This window comes from Lissotriton vulgaris, chromosome 6, assembly GCF_964263255.1.
Source record: "Lissotriton vulgaris chromosome 6, aLisVul1.2, whole genome shotgun sequence".
Taxonomy (NCBI): Eukaryota; Metazoa; Chordata; class Amphibia; order Caudata; family Salamandridae; genus Lissotriton; species Lissotriton vulgaris.
Window position 1 is genome coordinate 728,400,083 of NC_141694.1, and position 22,333 is coordinate 728,422,415.

The window sequence follows — 22,333 nt, forward strand, 5'->3', positions numbered from 1 at the left end:
GCAACCATACTCTAAGGTATTCTTTCTTTAGATATTTTCTATTTAGAGTACAACACTAGTACAGTATGTGCAAATGAGGTAACCATGTCCATGATAATTGAGATTAGTTTCTTTGAGCGTTTGACGAGATTATATACTAAGTACAGAACAAATCCAATGAGGGAATAATGTTAACAATAATTAAGCAACTTTTTTCACAAATAGGTAGAATTGATGTATTTGTAGATGTAAGCCTTAAGACAAATTAGATTAATTCCTGCCAACTTCAAATAATCATAAATTTGCAATTTGGATTTTTTAATTAATATTAACCCCTTCCGTGCTCCCGTCGGCCAACGGGAGGACTCCCTCCCTGGTGTTGCGAACGACCGTTGGCCGTCACAACCCCGCCCACCCTTTAGAACGCCCGCACCACGGCGGAATTGCTGCTGCGGTTAAGGTGTTAATATTGGTATTTATACAAGTTTGTAACGTCATGTGAGTTAACTAAAAGGATTAAAGGTTTGAATGTCTCCCAATTTCCAGAAACTTTGTAGACCAATTGATAAGATCATGGAGATTTAAAAGAAACACCCAGTAATTATACTGATATTTATGCACAGTGAACATAACATTGTTTTATGTTTATATATAAGGATTATAATATTTTAGTATTTTATGTGATTTTCATGTATTATGATCATCACAATGGGGTCTTGTGTCGAAGAAATGTGCAATAATGATTTTAAAGTTGTGTTTTCATTATTTGTATTTTGTAACCCTTAAGAAGTCTTAGTTAAGGGACAAAACGCTTTGGCTACAGGGAATTTTTTTTAAAAAAGCAGAAGATATAAATAAATGAAATTCTGATGAAAAAACGAAAAGGAGTCTGTGCCCTACATAATAATTTTGCTCCACTGTGAGGTTTATATAATGAATTGAATGTGGTGGGTGCTGATTGATTTTTGCAAAAATCAGATTACTTGGTGATATTCAAATGTATTTTTGCTGAAAGCCGATTTCCACACATTATTCCACATCGTGCTTTAGTAATATATTTATTAAAAGTGAAAGTTTTTAAATATGAACTGAGAAACATTCTGGCCCCTGCCCTGATAACAGTGCTGTTAGTGAACACTTCAGGGGTCATGCGTACACTGTATGTGGACTAGATTTTAATTATACATGGAGCAAATGTTTTAAATCTGTTAAACAAACGAGATTTTTTGTACAGCGGATGTGCTGAACTCCCTTATTTAAAGTACTTGTATGTGATAATGAAGAAAAAGGCTACTCGGTGAAATAAAATCTTTGCCTAGGGTCCCACAATTTGAGACAAGTTTATTGGTCAAGCACATTACAGTTAGAGCCAGTAGATTATTCAAGTCAACAGACCTGCAGGTCTGGTAAATTCTTTCTGATTTTTCTGGGTGATGTCCACTCACCCTGCTGGGAGACTGGCAGGCCTGCTTGTGACCAAGGCTAGGGGCTAAAAAGTCTTGCAGAGCTTCTCCTCACCCAGCCCAACTGGCTGCTTGACAGGTGACAACTTTGGGGGCCTTAAGCTCCCCTTCTTATAGTCCATTTCTGGGACCAAATGAGATTTTGGGTCTGAGTCATTGAAGCGTGTGTTATTTTCCAGCATTAAATATGATTTAGGGTCCGAGTCATTTAAGTTTGTGTTAGGGGTCTTCTTCCTATTGAAGTGCCCACTCCACTGCCTCCAGAAAGCGGTCTGTGTCAGCAGGATGGACTCCAAATCTGATAGCTCCACAGCACAGGCCATGCGAGTGACTAAAGGTTCACACCTAGATGTCGGCCACAGTGATATGCAAATCAATAGTTTGCCACTGGATTCCAGCCATACACTTCATGATTCTCTAATAAGCCCTATCTCCTTCCTGAGATGTGCCCCGGCCTATTTTCAGTGGCATTTTCTGAATCGGAGCACCCTTTAAACAGTTCTAAAGAGCCTGGCCCTTACTCCCCCCCCCAGTGGGTGTCCCACCCAACTCGCAGGAATGCAGCAATCCACAAATACGTCTAGGGTTCCTATTCTACCTCCTCATGCTCCTCCAGTCAGCCCTGGGTTTCTTAAAGAGGAACCCAGAATGTTCTGTTTATTGTACCATTCACAGGCATACAACACCAGGTGTGCTTCACAATGCTACATACTAACATGATGAAGGCCAAGGGTGAGTTGAGCACCTATCAAAATAACTTTACATGAGTGACCCTGTAGGCTTCCCTCCAGTGACACGGGTCAAAAGACCTGTTAATTTCTACTGATCCTACACAGTATGCTGCCACCACAGCGCTCATGCTAGTTAACTCCAGGCAAAAGCAGTAGCCTTTCATCACTGTGAGGGCAGCACTTTGGGTGCTCCTCCCGCTCCAACAAGACCGCAGTCCATGAGACAGACCTATGTTATGGGGCCATGCATGATCGTTGTTCGCCCATGACAACAAAAATCAGCACCAGGAACCCAGACATCATGGCAGCTGGAGCTTTCAGGGCAGGGCAAGGTGTACGTCCATTACCGAGGGACTTTTCCTTTCCTAACAATGCTTAAAGAGGTTGTAACGTTTCAGACTTCGTAAACTTGATTTAGAAATGTATAACCCAGATACAAAGTTTAAGTTAAAAACAGTTCTTGCATTACCTTTGACTCATCTGTGAATGTAGTTTAAAACTCCTCTCTCCAATAGAATTTCCTTCATTTGCATACTTTTAGTCTTCCTTGAACCATTTTATTCCTGCTTATGGGTGTGCAGTACATCTCCCTAATTCTCAAATCCATGTTTTGGATTGCAAATATGATTTTCTTCCATCTTCATTAAATTTGCCAGGAAAATAAATGAAAAAGTAAACCGCTTGACTTATAGATGATGTGGATATTTGAGTGGTGTAAATATATATATTTTTATTTTTATTCTAGATCCCTTGTTTATGTGGAAGTGCACCATGTTTGCTGTCTCGCTGCTGCCCAAGTGGGAACAATTCCACAGTGACCAGGCTTATCTATGCCTTCTTCCTCCTCCTTGGGGTTGCAGTCGCCTGTGTGATGCTCATACCTGGAATGGAGGCACAGCTAATGAAGGTCTGCTTTGCTTTTAGTTTATCAGCAGTTTTAGTTCAGATTTACAAGGCAATGTAAATATCTTCATGTGTTGTACTGTGAAGCGCTCCCCATTAACCTACAAATTTTGCATTTAGGGAAAACCTAAAAACTCTGTTGCACGGCTAGGAAATACAAGAGGACATACATTGAGCCTGAAATTTACCATGTGATGTGGAAGACGATCCCCCCCCCAACTCGCTTCTCTAAGTTCCCATTTGATGACGTAGCCCGAAATGGTGTGGCACCAAAGAGCTCACCTTTCAAACTCAGACCATCCCTGTATTGTATTTAAATCTTTGAAACTGCTTCCTATTGTTTCAGTCTGCTCATGGATCCCTATGCACGTGCTCTGAATCACATTTTGCCTTAATAGCTCACACTTAATGATTTGTGGCTAGGACTAAATAAAAGTACTTTCTATTTTGTAAATCAGTTTCTCGGACACTAGCTGGACAGTTATCAGTTCGAGGGATTGAGCAGTTGAGTGTGCTACTTCTTCAAGTACTTTTAGCCACTCTACGCATTTTAAATATGGCTGGATCCGTCCCGTAAAATGGGATCAGGGTGTTGGAAAATCGAGCAGTATGGTTTGTCGTTGTCTCCTACAGAGGTAAGGGGTCACTAAGCAAAATATCTAATGTGAGCACAACCTAAGCACTATAACATTATCTTGACCAGTCCTTCTGTAGCTTTAAATAAGCTAGGTAATCAAACAATCAGGTGGCAACCTTAAGTTCTTGTGGCTTTTTTTTTCTTAAAAGACGGCAGTCTTGAGCTGGCAACAAAATAACGCAAATGTGTTTAGTAATTAGACCGAAGACGAGAAGCAAATCCAAGCTGAATTCAGACCACAAGTATTCTAATATTGGAGAGACAGTTGTTGCAATTTTTCCAGTAACATCAACTGCCAGACTCTAACAAACCATTCATCTCTGAGTGGAATCATTGGCACACCCCACTTATTTAATAACAATTGTTGGGAAAGCTAGTAATAAGATCGTTGCCATTCTGACCGTGATGGTATGCAATGGATACTTAGTCGTGCAGGGAATGCCCAAGAGTACATACACCCGATCCCTTGGAATGCTAAAGCCTACCACATTTACTCTGTGGAAATGGTTTACGGTTGACAGGGCATACTAGAGTTCCTGGGCACCAGTTTTGTCAATTGGGATATTTATCTCTTATGTCCTAAGTCATGATGACTGATAGAGCCAAAGCTGAGCAACAAGTATATCCTTTAAACAAAGAGACCTGTCGTAAAAAAAATATAGTCACAAATTGAGTACAGACTAATCATAACTGAATCTGCAGCTTAAGTACTAATGGGTAACTTTGCCGTAATCTCTAGTCACAGAACAGCATGACTAATGAATATTAGTCAGGCAAGTTCCCACTTATGATCCTCCTGTGTTCGCTGTAAATGCCAAGATGGTGAACAGCAGACCACCATGTCTGTGTTTGCATTCTCAAATATAAAGCATTTTTAAAGTAGCCCATTTTCTTTGAAGAAACCCCACGTACTTTAAAAAACAAATAAAAAAAAAAACTCCTGTTTGGGAACACATTGGCAGAAGCAAGGTCCCCAGGTCGCATGCCTAGCTGCCTTTCAGCCCCCTTTCCTCCCACAACCATCCCTACCTCCCAAGTAGCCAGACACAATTTCCAAAGGGGTTGCTTTCCAATTTCGACAGCTTCCTTTTTACGTATGGGTTGCCACCTCTTTTAAGGTATCCATCACTTTTCAGTGGATTTGACTGCAGATGTCGTCCAAGCATTTACACACATCATTGCAGATTGCAATTAAAAGACAACCCTGTTGCGCTTCTTCTAAGTGGAATTCAGAAAAAATATTAAATTCTTTTTGCAATTTGGAAAGGCTTTACTGAATTTTAAAATGGGTTTAGTAGACCTTTTGTGGTCCCAAATCTTACGATTTTATTGAATCACAATGTATGCGATAGCAAAATAGATTTGTACATCTGGTCCCTTATACTCATGATAGGAAAGTAGGGGGCTCCGCTTACTCAGGGAAGTAGTGAGAGGGTTAGTGACTTGGGCCTCAGCAATATAGCATTGGTAAGTCTTTTGCATGAATTATCTGTATCATAAATGGAAGTATTTTCCATTTGACCTACAAGGTTAAATAAAGTTTGCATTAGTTAAACTATAAGCTGGTCATAGCGTATTGGAAAGAAGAAAGATTTGCACTCATCAAAAAATGCTTTCTAGTCTGCTGTCCTTGATTTTTGAGGATATGTTGCTGAACAGCATGCAATGAAAACGTCTGTTTGTAAAAGAACTAGTTAAAATGCTGTTACATTTAAAACATACCATCTTCATTACTTCATTAAAAAATATACTGTTTTATTCGGGGCACTTCCCATGTATAGCGGTTGAGCGTAGTGTTGGATTCCTGATGGTACAATAACCTGTCTGAAGTATCTGATGGACTGCTAGTATACATAAACTGTCCTACCTTTTAACACTCCGAGGCCCTACTTGGTGCCTTTCTAGTTGTTCACAATTGTTTTTAGTTTGTTGAAAAGAGTGCCTCCTGTCTTTTTTCCCAGATTCCTGGCTTTTGTGATGGTGGGCTTGGGACCTCTCTTCCTGGAGTTAGCGGCCATGTGAACTGCGACGTTCTGGTGGGCTACAAAGCAGTGTATCGTGTGTGCTTTGGTATGGCTATGTTCTTCCTTCTGTTTGCCTTAGTCATGATCAAGGTGAAGAGCAGCCAAGATCCCAGAGCTTCAGTGCATAATGGGTAAGCAACAATTCATGGATGTATAAGAATGCTTGGTGTCCCATATTTTCTGCCTGTGTATTTGGTGTCAATTAATAAGCAGTTGGTTGTGGTGGGTTTACATTGTTCTATAGCTGCCCAAATGTTACCACTACTACTTCATTTTACCAGCAGCCTTTGTAAAACTCTTGTTGTGTCCTCCTGCCGTGGCAGGTCAACGGACTCTAGAAGACACTAAAAGGACATGCTTAGGGGACAGAGGCCATTTTTAGGTCTCATCTACAGCCTGCATTTAGCCATCTGTTGTCAAAGGCCTATTGTGGAGCATACTAAAAATTACAGTGGGCTTCAGGTGAGCCCATTGCTTATCATTGGTTGGCTTTCTTGTCAATCTCAAGTGCTACCTTCATACTCAATGTCTTTTCGCTCTTTTCTAGTATCTGTCCATTCTCTGGTGCACAGCTTTGTTACCATTGATTTGATTGAATGACTTGTCTCTTCACACCTGAAATTCTGGAACTACTTTTTAGGTCTCATCCAAACTGTGCTGTGCATGTGTCTTCTGGAAAACGTATTGTTATCTTGCAGTGGGCTAAGACCCTACCCATTGTTTACTATTGTTTGGCTTACATGTCACTCTTGTTTTTTTCTTCCTATTTGATATCTGTGTCTCCTTTCCTTTCTCTCTTTGTGTTTGTCCCACCCTGGAGCATGCCAGCATTACTATGCCCTTCTACATTTTCTGGTGCTACTTTTTTCTTTGTGTAAGCATTCTATGAGAGTACACGTGTTTTACAGCTGTCTGTGCTCTATGTTCCTTTCTCTCACCTGTGTGCTCCTCTGTACCCTTGTGTTGCCTTTTTGCAGAAGAGCTCTCTCTCCCTTAACTCTTTCTCCCATTAATTCTTCCACCCGCTTCCCCGTGTTGCTTCTGCCCCCGCCCGCGTCTTAATGTTGGTTCACCCACCATTTTTTCCCCTTTTTCAGTGAACAATTCAACTCTGATCGGTAACTAAAAAACACAACGAAAAGTTCCTGTGTCATTTTGTAGGTGTTTTGCATGAGCCTATAAAGTCCTGCTGCCATCCACTTTAAAAGTTTTTCAGTTTTTTTAGCCATATGGCACAGCATCAGGAATCCTGGGCCACATGGCTTAAAACAATTGGGAAACTGTTAAGTCCCAAAGTCGAGACATATTAGATTTGCCAATGCTAATTTTTTGGGAATTCAACATTCCATGTGAGCTCAGGTGTTTTATTGCTCTCTCCCTATGTGTTGCTTCCTCCCTCTCCCATATCCACCAACTCTCCTTGTTGTTCTCCAATTCCCCAGCTCATGTATTGCTTCTCTCTGCTTTGGCGTTTTAGTACTTGTTCACTTCTTCCAGATTCACTTTATTATTCTGCTTTTTAGGTCTCGTACTAGCGAAGGCTGCTCTTGCGCAGTCTCGCTCCGAGACTTTATGTCTACAGTGTGGGGGCTTGAACCCGCCCCTCTTCTCCATTGGCTGGCTTCCTAAACAGAGGCTAGCCATTGGAGGAGAGGGGCGCCACTCCGTTGAAGACGGGATTCGGGGGTGTGTTTTTTACTTTCTTTCTGTTTTCTTTCTCTCCTCTTCCCATTGGCTGGAATTTTACATTCCAGCCAATGGGAAGAGGAGAGAACAAAAACCACGCCCGAATCCGAAAATGTCTGGGCTTTTCGGAAGCCATTTTTGCTGGACCGCCGCCGGAAGGAGTAGAGAAGCTGCCGAGTCCTCCGGTGAGTGTGCTTGCTTTCCGGCCCCCTCGTTGTGCTTGCTTTCCGGCCCCCTCGTTGTTTTCCTTCCCTCAGCTGCTCCCTAATCCCTCCCCCCTCCCCGCCGTTCCTGCCATTTGGTATCAGGGGCCAATTCTATCACGCCAGTAGTGTTTCCATTCCACCCCCGCTCTCGGTATGGCCCTCCCCCGGAACTCGCAAGAACACTTTCTGGTTGTTTCCACTTTAAACATTTTATATTTTGCCACCCGCGTTCAAAACTCCAAATCTGATTTCGAGCACAAACCACCAAGAATGGACACGAGACAGCGGAAACCAAAGCTGCAGAGCAGCCTGTGGAAGGTGTGGAAATCGAGCTGACACTCCTAGAGGCCAACTGCGCCAGCAGGCTCCATAAAGACACAGGGGTTCTTCTCCTTCAGTGAACGGAATGTTAAATGGGCTTTTTATTAAATTTCCTTGGGTGCTTGTGAGGGTCTGGGTGGTGGGTTACATTGCTCTAGGTATGCGTTATTTGCCTTGTTTATACTGACCGTGATCCGTGCTGGCTGGACGCCGGCAGCAACAGCCTCAACTGACAGGTAACCTGACACCGGCCGGCTGCCCTTCGGAGGCCGGTCTGCTTTCCAAACCGAGTCCTTGGAGACCGGAACGACGGAGCCCCGGTGCCGACGGCCCACGGTCTGCTGCCTCGAGGAGCTGGACCGGACCGAGGAACCCAGGAGCCGGACCCTTCGTGCCCTTGGAGTTCCGAGTCCCGTCTCCATTTTCCAAAACTCCTCGCGTCCTTTTCTACTCTTTTTTTTAAACTTTTTTTGTGTATTTCCATAGTTACGTGGCTGTTTTTCGAGACTTCGAATTGTTAGTCCAACTCTTCAGAAGGAGCAAAAGGAGATGATCGGATTTAAAAACACACCTGCAAAGAATTCGTTTTCGCTCGGATTCCAGCTAAGTGGAGCCTTTTTATGTTGTTTGTTTGCTTTTTCTATTGTTTTATTTATTTTTTAAGTGTACTTTATCTCTGCCGGTGTGTCTCGCACTCTGGTAAGATGTTCCCCTTAAATAACCCAATGGCTCTGGTGGTGTCGAACCCAGAAGGATGAACGTCTGAGCCCAGATTCGAGCTAGTAAGTGACCTTTATGTTCCTCCGATTAGTGCAGCGGGAGCACTGACCGGCCGAGCAGTCCCTACTACGGGATCAACTTCCTTCAGAGTGTAGCTCAGTGAAGACCGGTCCTACAAAGAGTGGGAGGAAGGCGGTGCTCCTGGGAAGGCAGTCCGCGGGCCGGAAGTTTTGGAAGGGCAGGGCCCGGGGAGCGCTCGTGTGCTTGTAGGTGTGTGACACACGGAAGTGGAGCACCTTTCGGAGCGGCTGGGAGTCGGACTTCAAAGCTCGCCCGCTTGCTCGGCGCTGAGCTTGTGCACATCTACCCTGACTGACTGCAGAGGGATTGTGGCAGGGTTGCGGGTTTCTGCTTTGATTTTGACCCTGGGTGGGCGCCGGCTTGCAAGCGGGAAGGCAGTCGATGCTGTGATTTAAACCTTTGCCACGCGTGCTCATAAAGGGGGCGAAGTGCTGTAAGCGAAGGGGGCGCCCTCGTTTCCAAGACCGAACATTGCAGATCTGAAAGACCGAAATTACCAGAACTGATACCTGTGTCAAGTGCTCAGTCCTTGTGGCTGTCTGGCCAACATGGAGGCCAGCAGTGACCCCCAGACAGTAAGGACCCACCTGCCCCATAGACCTTTAAGAAGTTCTCCATGAAAAACCTTTTTGGCCGGAACCCTCACACACCCTCTCACCCACCCTCACCCTCACCCACCCTCACCCTCACACCCCCTCACCCTCACACCCCCTCACCCTCACACCCCCTCACACCCCCTCACCCTCACACACCCTCACCCTCACCCCCCCTCACCCTCACACCCCCTCACCCTCACACCCCCTCACTCTCACCCCCCCTCACCCTCATACACCCTCACCCCCTCACCCTCTCACGCTCACACCCCCTCACCCACCCCCACACACACCCTCACACCTTCACTCACCCTCACCCACCCCCTCACACCCCCTCACCCACCCCCTCACACACCCTCACCCTCACACACCCCCTCACCCTCACACACCCCCTCACTCACCCCCCCTCACCCCCCCTCACCCCCCTCACCCTCCTTCACCCTCACCCCTGTCACCTTCACCCCATCACCCTCTCACCCACCCTCACCCACTCCCTCACCTCACCCACCCACCCCCCTCTCACCCCCCTCACCCCCACATACTCTCACACACCTTCAGACCCCCACACCCTCACACACCCCAAACACCCTCACACACCCCACACACCCTCAGACCCCCACACCCTCACCCACCCCCTCGCATCCCCTCACCCTCACATCCCCTCCCCCTCCCTCCCCCTCACACACCCTCTCACTCACCCTCTCACCCTCACCCCCCTCACCCCCTCACCCCCCTCACCTTCACCCCCAACACCCTCACCCTCACACACCCTCTCTAACTTAGCAGCATGTATTACTGCAATGGGGACAACTGTAACCAAACTGACAACGCCAAGTTAGGAGACCCTGGATGCAAAATGCTTAACTGGCTTTCTCTGAACCATGCATGGTTGCTCTACACGATCCACTGGTCGGTCAGTAGGAAGTTGGTGTGGAGAGCTTGGACTGGGTGTCTTATTCTCAGGGTGATGATATGCTGAGCCTTAAAGTCCTTTTCATGTTAATGCCACACGTATCCACTGCTTCAATGGAGAGGTGATACGGGGCACAAGTTTTCCATTGGCCCTGATTTTGCAGTGAAACTCCGCCCAAAATACTTATAAAGGCGGCTGTGTGTTAAGTGTAAGTTATTTGTGGGGCTCTGTGTGTGTGTGTGTGGGGGGGGGGGGGGAGCTCAGTGTGTGTGTGGCTCTGTGTGTGTGTGTGTGTGTGTGTGTGGGGGGGGCTCTGTGGCTCTGTGTGTGTGTGTGGGGGGGGGCTCTGTGAGTGTGTGGGGCTCTGTGAGTGTGTGGGGCTCTCTGAGTGTGTGGGGCTCTGTGAGTATGTGTGGCTGTGTGTGGGGGGGCTCTGCGTGTGTGTGGGGCTCTGCGTGTGTGTGGGGCTCTGCGTGTGTGTGGGGCTCTGCGTGTGTGTGGGGCTCTGCGTGTGTGGGGGGCTCTGCGTGTGTGGGGGGCTGTGTGTGTGTGGGGGGCTGTGTGTGTGTGGGGGGCTGTGTGTGTGTGGGGGGCTGTGTGGTGGGGGGCTGTGTGTGGGGGGCTGTGTGTGGGGGGGCTGTGTGTGTGTGGGGGGGGCTCTCTGTGTGTGTGTGGGGCTCTGCGTGTGTGTGTGGCTATGCGTGTGTGTGTGGGGGGCTTTGTGTGTGTGGGGGGCTTTGTGTGTGTGGGGGGGCTGTGTGTGGGGTGGGCTGTGTGTGTGGGGGGCTGTGTGTGTGGGGGGCTGTGTGTGTGGGGGGCTGTGTGTGTGGGGGGCTTTGTGTGTGTGGGGGGGCTGTGTGTGGGGTGGGCTGTGTGTGTGGGGGGCTGTGTGTGTGGGGGGCTGTGTGTGTGGCTCTCTGTGTGTGTGGGGGGCTCTCTGTGTGTGTGGGGCTCTGCGTGTGTGTGGGGCTCTGCGTGTGTGTGGGGCTCTGCGTGTGTGTGTGGCTCTGCGTGTGTGTGTGGCTCTGCGTGTGTGGGGGGCTGTGTGTGTGGGGGGGGGGCTGTGTGTGTGGGGGGCTGTGTGTGTGTGGGGCTGTGTGTGTGTGTATGGGGCTCTCTGTGTGTGTGTGGCTCTGTGTGTGTGTGGGGGGGGGTCTCTGTGTGTGTGGGGGCTCTGTGTGTGCGGGGGCTCTGTGTGTGTCTCTCTGTGTGTATGGGGGCTCTGTGTGTGTGTGTGGGTGGGGGGCTCTGTGTGGGGCTCTGTGTCTGTGTGTGGGGCTCTGTGTCTGTGTGTGTGGCTCTGTGTGTGTGTGTGGAGCGCTGTGTGTGTGTGTGTGGAGCGCTGTGTGTGTGTGTGTGTGTGGGGCGCTGTGTGTGTGTGGGGCGATGTGTGTGTGTGGGGCGCTGTGTGTGTGTGGGGCGCTGTGTGTGTGTGGGGCGCTGTGTGTGTGTGGGGCGCTGTGTGTGTGTGGGGCGCTGTGTGTGTGTTGGGTGCTGTGTGTGTGTTGGGTGCGGGGCGCTGTGTGTGTGTGAAGCGCTGTGTGTGTGTGTGTGGAGCGCTGTGTGTGTGTGTGTGGAGCGCTGTGTGTGTGTGTGTGTGTGGGGCGCTGTGTGTGTGTGGGGCGCTGTGTGTGTGTGGGGCGCTGTGTGTGTGTGTGGGGCGCTGTGTGTGTGTGGGGCGCTGTGTGTGTGTGGGGCGCTGTGTGTGTGTGGGGCGCTGTGTGTGTGTTGGGTGCTGTGTGTGTGTTGGGTGCGGGGCGCTGTGTGTGTGTGGGGCGCTGTGTGTGTGTTGGGTGCTGTGTGTGTGTGTTGGGTGCTGTGTGTGTGTGTTGGGTGCTGTGTGTGTGTGTTGGGTGCTGTGTGTGTGTGTTGGGTGCTGTGTGTGTCTGTGTGTGTGTGGCTGTGTGTGTGTGGCTGTGTGTGTGTGGCTGTGTGTGTGTGGGGCGCTGTCTGTGTGTGGGGCGCTGTCTGTGTGTGGCTCTGTCGGTGTGTGTGGAGCGCTGTGTGTGTGTGTGTGGCTCTGTGTGTGTGTGTGTGGCTCTGTGTGTGTGTGTGTGGCGCTGTGTGTGTGTGTGGGGCGCTGTGTGTGTGTGTGTGGGGCGCTGTGTGTGTGTGTGTGGCTCTGTCTGTGTGTGGCTCTGTGTGTGTGTGTAGCTCTGTGTGTGTGGGTGTGTGTGTGTGGCTCTGTGTGTATGTGTGGCTGTGTGTGTGTGTGTGTGTGTGTGGCTCTCTGTGTGTGGCTCGATCTGTGTGTGTGTGTGTGTTGGGCTCTGTGGGTAGATTTTTTTTGTAGGTGGGTCTGTGTAAGGGTGGCTCTTTGGTGTGTAGGTGGCTCTGTATGGGTGGCTCTGTGTGGGTGGCTCTGTGTGAATGGCTCTGTGTGAAAGGCTCTGTGTGAGTGGCTCTGTATGAGTGGCTCTGTATGTGTGTGTGGGTGCAAATGCAATAGGTCTCACATTTGCGAGACATTAAGCTATTGGCATTCTAAATGACAATGCCATTTATTTATGCTTTAAAAACAAAAACATAAATAAAAATGTCATGAGCAATGCCAATAGCTCTAACTTTAACAATGCCAAGACCATTGCATTGTAAATGCTTGTTTATATTGTTGCTGTGTGTGTGTGTGTGTGTGGGGCGCTGTGTGTGTGTGGGGCGCTGTGTGTGTGTGGGGCGCTGTGTGTGTGTGGGGCGCTGTGTGTGTGTGGGGCGCTGTGTGTGTGTGGGGCGCTGTGTGTGTGTGGGGCGCTGTGTGTGTGTGGGGCGCTGTGTGTGTGTGGGGCGCTGTGTGTGTGTGGGGCGCTGTGTGTGTGTGGGGCGCTGTGTGTGTGTGTTGGGTGCTGTGTGTGTGTTGGGTGCGGGGCGCTGTGTGTGTGTGGGGCGCTGTGTGTGTGTTGGGTGCTGTGTGTGTGTTGGGTGCTGTGTGTGTGTGTTGGGTGCTGTGTGTGTGTGTTGGGTGCTGTGTGTGTCTGTGTGTGTGTGTGTGGCTGTGTGTGTGTGGCTGTGTGTGGCTGTGTGTGTGTGGGGCGCTGTCTGTGTGTGGGGCGCTGTCTGTGTGTGGCTCTGTCGGTGTGTGTGGAGCGCTGTGTGTGTGTGTGTGGCTCTGTGTGTGTGTGTGTGTGTGGAGCGCTGTGTGTGTGTGTGGGGCGCTGTGTGTGTGTGTGTGGGGCGCTGTGTGTGTGTGTGTGGCTCTGTCTGTGTGTGGCTCTGTGTGTGTGTGTAGCTCTGTGTGTGTGGGTGTGTGTGTGTGGCTCTGTGTGTATGTGTGGCTGTGTGTGTGTGTGTGTGTGTGTGGCTCTCTGTGTGTGGCTCGATCTGTGTGTGTGTGTGTGTGTGTGTTGGGCTCTGTGGGTAGATTTTTTTTTTTGTAGGTGGGTCTGTGTAAGGGTGGCTCTTTGGTGTGTAGGTGGCTCTGTATGGGTGGCTCTGTGTGGGTGGCTCTGTGTGAATGGCTCTGTGTGAGTGGCTCTGTGTGAGTGGCTCTGTATGAGTGGCTCTGTATGTGTGTGTGGGTGCAAATGCAATAGGTCTCACATTTGCGAGACATTAAGCTATTGGCATTCTAAATGACAATGCCATTTATTTATGTTTTAAAAACAAAAACATAAATAAAAATGTCATGAGCAATGCCAATAGCTCTAACTTTAACAATGCCAAGACCATTGCATTGTAAATGCTTGTTTATATTGTTGCTGCCATCTGACGCTCTTCTGTAGCAGTTGCATTGCGGGCCATCTTTCTTTGTGTTACAGCTTGTTTTGACTCCATTATAGCGCAGATAATGGTGGGGCTCATCTGTGTTTCTTTGGAGTTAGTGGCGCCACACAAATATCTTGCTAACTCATGTATAATTTCCATTTCTTCCAGATAATGCGGCCACTTGATTACAAGTTAATTTTCTAGTGTTTAGAATACTAATCCATTAATTATGCTCAGTGATCAATTATTGATATAGTCTTTTGTGATGTCACTTTTACAGTAGCCAATGCATTTATTTTTGTGTTACTGCTGTTTTTTTCAGAACTTGGTTTGAACTCAAGGCTTGGCTATAATGTTTTTTCCCCACTTTTTTCTTTCGTTCTTTATTTTTTTTCTTCTCTTTTTTTAAATTTTATTTACCTTTTTCGTGTTCCTGCTGACACTTTAGTTTTATCACTTGATGGAAGGGCATGGTGTTTCATTTTAATTCGTTTTTTGTTTCTCTTTTGGCATGATCCTGTTGGCTTGTGGTTTTTGAGCATAAAATGGGAGCCCATAAGAGATAATTTAGTTCAATTTGTGTATAACCGTTATTGCTTGACTTTTAGCACTTTAGAAGCATGTTGGATCATTTCAATATTTTTTTGTTCTGGTTTAGTCATGTGACTGCTCCCATTTTACATGCTTCTATTGCTGATAAATGTACTGCTTGACTATGCTTTGGTTTGAAAGTGTTTTAAAATGGAACTGTATTGTCTGGGTATTGTTATAATTTAACATTACTTCTGTGTATGCATATCAAGTACATTGTAATGGCAAATTGCAATTTTCTTAAGAATAACTCAACAGATAAAAACACGTTCATCAATACACAATGGCGCTGACGCTGTTTCAGAAAGCATGACAATGCAAAATTCTCCTCCCATGAATTGAACGGACACAAATATTACCACCACATTCTACTCGGGTCTATGTTTTGTTGTTACCTTCTTAGCTCCTCTTCTCCCCCCCCCCACTCAGTGCTGAACTTTTTTAAATCATTTTTTTAATATTTTCTGGAATGGCAGTGCCTGCTGTTGCCAGACAGTTACGTAAGCATCAATAGAGAGAGGCTTAGGCTTTGCCCACATGTTGATATCCAGGAGTACATGTTTTGATAGAGCAGAAGTTGTGTGCTTCCACAAAAAAAGAGTTTATACTTTAACACTGTGCTCATATTGTTTATTTATTCAGCTGCCTGAGTTTTAACTTTCAGGGACACTGACATGATATTATAATGCTATTCAAGTGTATTGGATAACTAGATAAGTTGTATTTTTTTATCTGGCAGCTGTAGCGATGGGAAGAGGGCAGCCAATAACCTACATGGATGTTTAGGTCTGGCCTGACAGTGCATTTGTCACATGACATCATAACCCACATCGATATTATTCTACAGTCCTTTGCTTCAGATAAATACAGATCAATTCACATGATATTTCCAGATAAAGTTTACCATATAACATTCTTTTAAATACATATCTATCGGCATAGTCAATGGTTGTTTTTTATGTTTGGGTAGTTAATGCAAAAGCTTGCATCAGCTTTTTATCTACATAATCTATATAGGCCAAATTGGCGTCCTTGTTTTCCCATATTTCTTGGGTTTGAAAGGTACCTAGTGTCTATAGATTTCCTTTAATGTTGGAGGGTTAGGAGGAGGGTGGTTGAGAAAATGACCAAAACCTTTAAAGATTATTTTTTAAAGAAATTGGGGTGGGGTCGGAGGGGGGGGGGGAACACTGTAGTGCAAGAAAGCATAGGTTTTTTTCTAAAAATTATCCCCGCAAAAGGGATTGAAGGGCTAGGATCACTAGCCCAAAAAAAATAAGTAGAGCTGTAAAAATCGTAAAAGAATGTTCGATGAAGTGTGGCTGTAGATACACATGCTCTGCATACTCCTGCCATCCAGTGTTGGGTCCAACGTGCACAGGTTGTTTTTCTTCAAATAGGTCTCAAGTCACAAGTTAAAGTGACTCCTCCTGTCAATGATATTGTGTGCATGGGCATCGGCTCCATTGTTAGATATTTTTTTCCGCCATTGGGTTTGGACCTGTTTTGTGCTCTGGTTTAAGATCACTTTCGGGCTCCCTTCGTTTGTTGTTCACTTCTGAATTAATTGGTATTGTTTTTCAGCTTGTGGTGTAGGATGTGCAAAGGATTTGCTTTGGTGGCTAACAAGCCGCGATTGGGTCAGAGGCAGACCCCTCTTCTTTCCCGAACCAGATCTCACAGTAGTGACAGATGCGTCGCTCCTGGGATGGGTGGCACTCTGGGAGAGGTGAAGATCAGAGGACTTTGGTCTCCGGTGAAATCCAGACTCCACATGAACCTGCGCAGAGGAATCTGATTGGCATTGAAAGCCTTTCTACACTCCATGAAGATAAGGCTGGTACAAGTGCTCATAGACGACACCAACGCTTTGTGAAACTACAACAAACATGGCAGGGTGAGGCCGTGGACCCTTGTGTCAATAGGCCCTGCGTCTCTGGACATGGCTGAAACAGCAGGGCATTCCATGGTGATTGAACACCTGGCAAGGTTTCTGAATACCAGGGCGGACTAATTCAGTCGTCTATGCCTAGCGGATCACGAATGGCATCTCCACCCAGAGGTGATGCAAGGTCTCTTTCAGCAGTAGGGAGCGCCTTGGTTAAATGTGTTCGCCTCAGCCAAGAACGTGCAATGTCAGCAGTTTGGCACCTGGAAGTTCCAAGACTGCTTTCGCTCGGCGACGGTTTTCATCTCCAGTGGAGCTCAGGCCTCCTGTATGTTATGTTAGTATGAATTTGTAGAGCGCACGTTCACCCCAGGGTTTCTTGGCGCTGTGTGCCGCTGGGGAACCCGTCCTGGCTTTCCCTGTGAGATGGTCCCTATTGGGCATCCCCAAGGTGAAGCCAGGCATCCCCGACAGCGAGGGGGCAGTTGTGGAGATTAAGCAAGCTATTGCCCAGAGTTGCAGCGTGGGACCCATGGTTAGAGAGGCACCGAGGCGAGATTTATCGAGCCCGCTGACATTGGTTCCGTACCCTGCCGCGTCAGGAATTGAACCCTGGTCCCAGGTCGACCTCTGCTTCTGGGTCTGCCGCCTCTAACCGGTGAGCCACACTTCTCCACACTATGCCTTTCCACTCATACCACTCTTGCCCAGAGCTCTCAAGAAGATCAGGAACGACCGAGCCCATGTCATCCTTGAGGTTCCGGACTGGGCACAGAGAGTCTAATATCCTGAGCTACTTTTGCATGGCCATCAATACTCCCTGATCAGGCTGCCTGAGCAACCCTCTTTGTTTATGTCCCCTATTGTAAATAGATTTTTGAAGGGCCTTGTACATATTTTCCCCCTTGCCTCAGCAGGACCTTAATTTGTCCTCACATTCTAGATGTATGCTCCTTTCAAGTCTCTTCACAATTGTACCCTCCGGAGGCTCACGATTAAAACTGCCTTCCTTGTGGCAATCATATCTTTTTTTTTTTTTGTCCTCATACATGCCATCAGACTTGATAAACTCTAGATGGGGTCCCTCTGTGCCTTCCACACAAACAAAATCGATGGCCGTCCTGGGTATATCTGTGTCTGGCAAACAGAGTTCACCCAGAGGAAGGGCTGTCTCCTGGTCCCACTCCCGTTCTCTTGACTGAACAAGAGGCAACAAACCTCTGGCATAATCATAGGACTGGTGTTATTTTATCCTCCAAGTCTCCCCATGCCTTATCGCAGCTAGATTCATCGCAGGCCATATCAGACTGACTTGTCGTGATAATATTTTTAAGACCGTCCATAAATGTGGGTGGGGCCTCTGATTTACATGCCCTGCAGATTTCCCTCCTGGCAATAACTATTATATAGAATAGCAATTTTGCGGAGGAAGAATTTATGCAATGATCCGATGAGAGTCCGAAGAAGACCAGAGTAGTGGTAAGTTCAATTGGTCTTAATAGAACCTCCTCCAGGAAGATACATACCCTGGCCCAGTATACAACATGCTTTGGACACCCCATGAACATGTGTTGATCATCCACAGCCTGATCTTTACATCTGGGGCAATAGTATAACCTTGTGCTCATCTTGGACAGTTTTCCCGGTGTCCAATACACTCTGTAGGTGGTATAGAAATGATTCCTCCTGAGATTTGCTTGCTTAAACACTGTCTGAGACAAAGTTTAGGAATCGCACCAGATTTTCCAAATTTCCTCCCTGTTTTCTGTGAGAACCGGGCCCCAAAGATTTTCCAGCTCTGAGTCCAAACAGGCCCCTGCTTCTATAAAAGCTTTATACCAGAAGGAAACCTCCCGTTTCAATGAGCCCACTCTACAGCTAGAATAAGAAAGCATAGTGTCTTCTTCGTTACCCCATGATTGTGTTGCCCACCAACCAGAAAGCTGATACAACTCAAACCTCGTTAAAGTCCCATTAGTAAGATTAGAGAGGGACTCCCAACTCATAAGCTGTGAACTTTTACATAAATCTCCCTACAGTCCTACCTGCTAGTTTGAGTGGCTGGGACAGTTGGTCTAACAAACAATCAGGGGTCCCGGGGGAATCCCAAATCGGGGCTTGTAAGGTATAAAATGGAATCCCCAGTATTCTCTTAATATGTCCCCAGTTTTTAACAGCAGCCAACAATATCTTCAGTCGGACCTTCTTGCAAAATTTGGGGTCCCCAATCTTATAAAGAAAGAATTCCTGTCCTTGTGGTATATCATATAACATTGCCCTAAATACCATGACCTGCGCAGATTAATCTAGTTTATTTGCCAGAAATCTAAAATTCTTAAAATGGAAGGCCTAACAGTAGGATAGTGGGACAGGTAAGGCTAAACCTCCAATCTTCAGCCCACTCCTTACCTTCTTCCATGCTATCCTGGGTCTTTTTGTTGCCCATATAAAAGAACCAATCTTCCCTTGAAGACTGGCAATATCTTTAGCGTTAAAGGATAATGGTATTGTGTAGAACAGAGAGGTTATTTTCGGAAGTATTGTAATTTTTATAAGATTAACTCTCCCATAAATATTCAATGGCAGGCTCCCCCATTTTAGTAATAGTTTACAGACTTCCTTCGATACTTTCTGCCAACTAATCTTTGGTATATCCATCAATTTCTGGGTTATATGAATCCCTAAATATCTCATCTGATCTTTAGCTCCCTGTATGACATTTATATTATTCCACCATATTACCTCGGTTTTTTCCTTGTTAATCCTGTATCCTAATATTTTACCAAATTCCTCAGCTAGTTCAAATAACCGTGGTATTGCCGTAATATGAGTTGAGGTATAAAGAAGGAGATCATCTGCATATAGCGCTGTTTTAAGCTCCAAATCTGCCAAATTAAAAGGTGAAATGCCATGATCCGTTCTGAGTGCGCACACAAAGGGTTAAATGTAAACATTGAACAATAGAGGGGACAAAGAGCAGCCCTGCCTAGTGCCTCAAAATAATGCTAAACCACCCTGCAAGGACACCATTAACTAGAACTTTCGCCTTGGGGTTCAGGTACAAGGATTTAACGGCTCCGATGAAGTTTAATGGGAAGCCAAACTTATTCATAGTTTCCCATAAGTACTCCCAATTAACCTGATTGAACGCCTTAGCGGCATTGATTGCATTGATGGTAAGTGGCAACTTCCTCTCCTCCGCGAAATCAATTGCGCCGATCGCCTGAAAAGTGAGCTCGTTAAGCTGCCTCCCTGGTATGAACCCTCTCTGATCGGGGTGTTTGATTGTTTTAATGATTTTAGCCAACCTGGTGGCCAATATCCCTGAGAAGATCTTCAAGTCCGCATTTAAAAGTGAAATCGACCTATAAGATTCTATTTTTTGAGGGTCTTTATTTTGTTTATGTATTAGTGTTACCGTCGCTTCCAACCAAGATGAAGGGATACTTTTCCCTTGTGTGAATAATTTATTGAAAAGTTTTTTCAATATTGGCACCACCTTCTCTAAAAGGCTATGATAGACTTCAGTTGGTAGACCGTCGGGGCCAGCGACTTTGCCCCTACTTATTTTCCTCAACTGGTCCCTAATCTCCCCTTCCGATATGTTGGAAGCTAGATAAACCTTGTCCGATTCAGACAATTGGGGTAGATCTCTACTATCTAGCCAGGCCCTAACGTCACCTTGTCTATGGGTAGTATCATCTTGGTAAAGACCTTGACTCTTCTCTGATTTTATCATCATCTGATAACACAACATCTGACTCCCTCTGTATCAAGCTCTTAATGTTATTTCTTACCCTTTCTGTTCATGATTTCCAAGCCAGGAGGGAGCCGCATTTTTCCCCATAAGCGAAGTTCTGTAATTTACTTGCCTCCCACTGGTCCTTCATGGTCTTATCTGTCCTTGCGTTAAACTCAGCCTGTAAACTCACCAGCTCCTTCTCCAACTGAGGATTAAGCCCCATGGCTGATAAGACCGCTTGTTGCAATTCCAACTCCATCTCCTTGATATTATTAAGGGCCTCTAATTCTATTTCCTTACTGGCCTTCCTTTTATGGATCATCATGGAGCTCAACACCCCCCTTAAGTAGGCTTTGAAGGTTTCCCAATCCATCTGCTCAGTGGAGGTGCCAATATTAAAGCTAAAAAAAAAATCAGCTGATCTTTCATTCAACTCCACCTTCACCCTTTCGTCTAACAGCAAGGTCCTTTCAAAGGTCCACTTTTTCTCTGTATTTTTCATCCCGAGACTAAGGATCAACACCACAGCAGAATGATCTGAAATAATTTCTGGGATGTGACTAACGGACCCTACCTCTGTGACCAGACCCCGATCCACTAAAAAATAATGGATCCTTGAATACTGCTTATACTTTTTACTATAAAACGAGAATTCTCTAGCAGTATCGTTTTTTACTCTCCAGATATCCGACAAGTTATATTCCTTCATAACATTCCTGAGCACTTGAAATGTTCTAGTTGGTGCGCTATATCTTGCTTTAGAGGTCCGATCTAATTGTTTATTGAGTACTAATTTGAAATCTCCACCCAATATAACTGGGGCTGACTTATGCAACAAGCTAATCTGAAGTTTCAGGAGCGGACCGGAGTGGTCTTTATTAGGCCCATAATACACAGCACAGGTGATCAGTGAACCCCATAAGGACAAAGTTGCCACCAGCCATCTCCCTGACTGATCGGTGTCGCACTTCTCTATCTTGATCCCTTATTTGCCCTTACCACTATTGCGACCCCTCTCATGCACCCTCTCTGTCTGGAGCATACCACTTCCTGTACCCAACCGACTCTACTAAAGACTTGCTTGCATTCAGTAGCTTCCAGATGGGTTTCTTGTAGCAAAATAACATGTGCTTCACTTTCCCTAAGAATTCACAAACCCTGGAAAGCTTCTTTTCTTCCACCTAGTCCGTTAACATTCCAGGAGAGGAATTTTATACTGGGTGACCCAATCATTTCCTAATAAAACATATCCTGACCGTATGTATCTTCCATCTAGAACTGAACAAGCAAAAAAAAAACCTTTTTTAACCTTGTATGAGGACAATTTTCCAAATTCCCCCCTCCCCTCAGGAACCCACCCTTAATTTAGGTGTTAGAGCCGCCTTTTAGGAACCCTCCTTAGGCGGCACAGCATCTTCTCTCATTGTAATAGAAAAGAAATACACCCTTCTGGCCTGCTGGAGCTCGCCAGGATAATTGAATCGAATGTGATTTCCCGTTTCAAAATGACGCTCATTTTGGGCTAATGTTGATATATGCGAGACTATCATCCCACCATATACAAAGTAAGCCTTATGGTTTTAGTATTATTCACAATTCTCAAATCATGATTATGTTTGTTTGAATTTTCTTTTAAATGATACAAAGCCATCGTGTCTATAAGGAACCCATGAAAATAAGTACGTTTAACAATGGCCGCCAAAGTTTCCTTGGGCATAATGTACTTCCTTTATGTTTATTACACACTGTGATCGGTTTGTTTGTACTTAAAAACTGTTCCTCACTCTGATAAGGTTAAACGTGTGAACAAGGCATTTCGGTGCTGAAACGCGTAGCGTGACTTTGGAAATAAACCTTCACCAGCTGTACCTTTCTGAGTGCGTGTGATACTTACTACGGTAAAACTTGCAATTAATTGAATTTACTCGGCGGTGGGGGCCGCCGGGTCCGACACGCCACCTGACTACGGGAATTGGATCCCAGGAATCAACCCTCTTGCAGTACTTATATATATATATATATATATATATATATATATATATATATATATATATATATATCTCTGAAGGTCACTGAACCACGGACCTTTCAGCGCAGTGGGAGATAAATGAAAACGAAACAGCGCTTTCACCTCAGTCCATTTGGATTTCACTTTT

The 22,333-nt window shown here is 46.0% G+C and overlaps 1 protein-coding gene across 1 annotated transcript in view; it reads left to right on the forward strand.

The window, feature by feature from the left end:
• SERINC1 (serine incorporator 1) overlaps positions 1-22,333 on the forward strand; it is a 205,888-nt gene that overhangs the window by 18,013 nt on the left and 165,542 nt on the right. The window contains exons 2-3 of the mRNA XM_086926718.1: positions 2,919-3,080; positions 5,675-5,868. Of these exons, the coding sequence (XP_086782844.1) occupies positions 2,919-3,080; positions 5,675-5,868 (356 nt within the window). The remainder of the gene's footprint in view (positions 1-2,918; positions 3,081-5,674; positions 5,869-22,333) is intronic.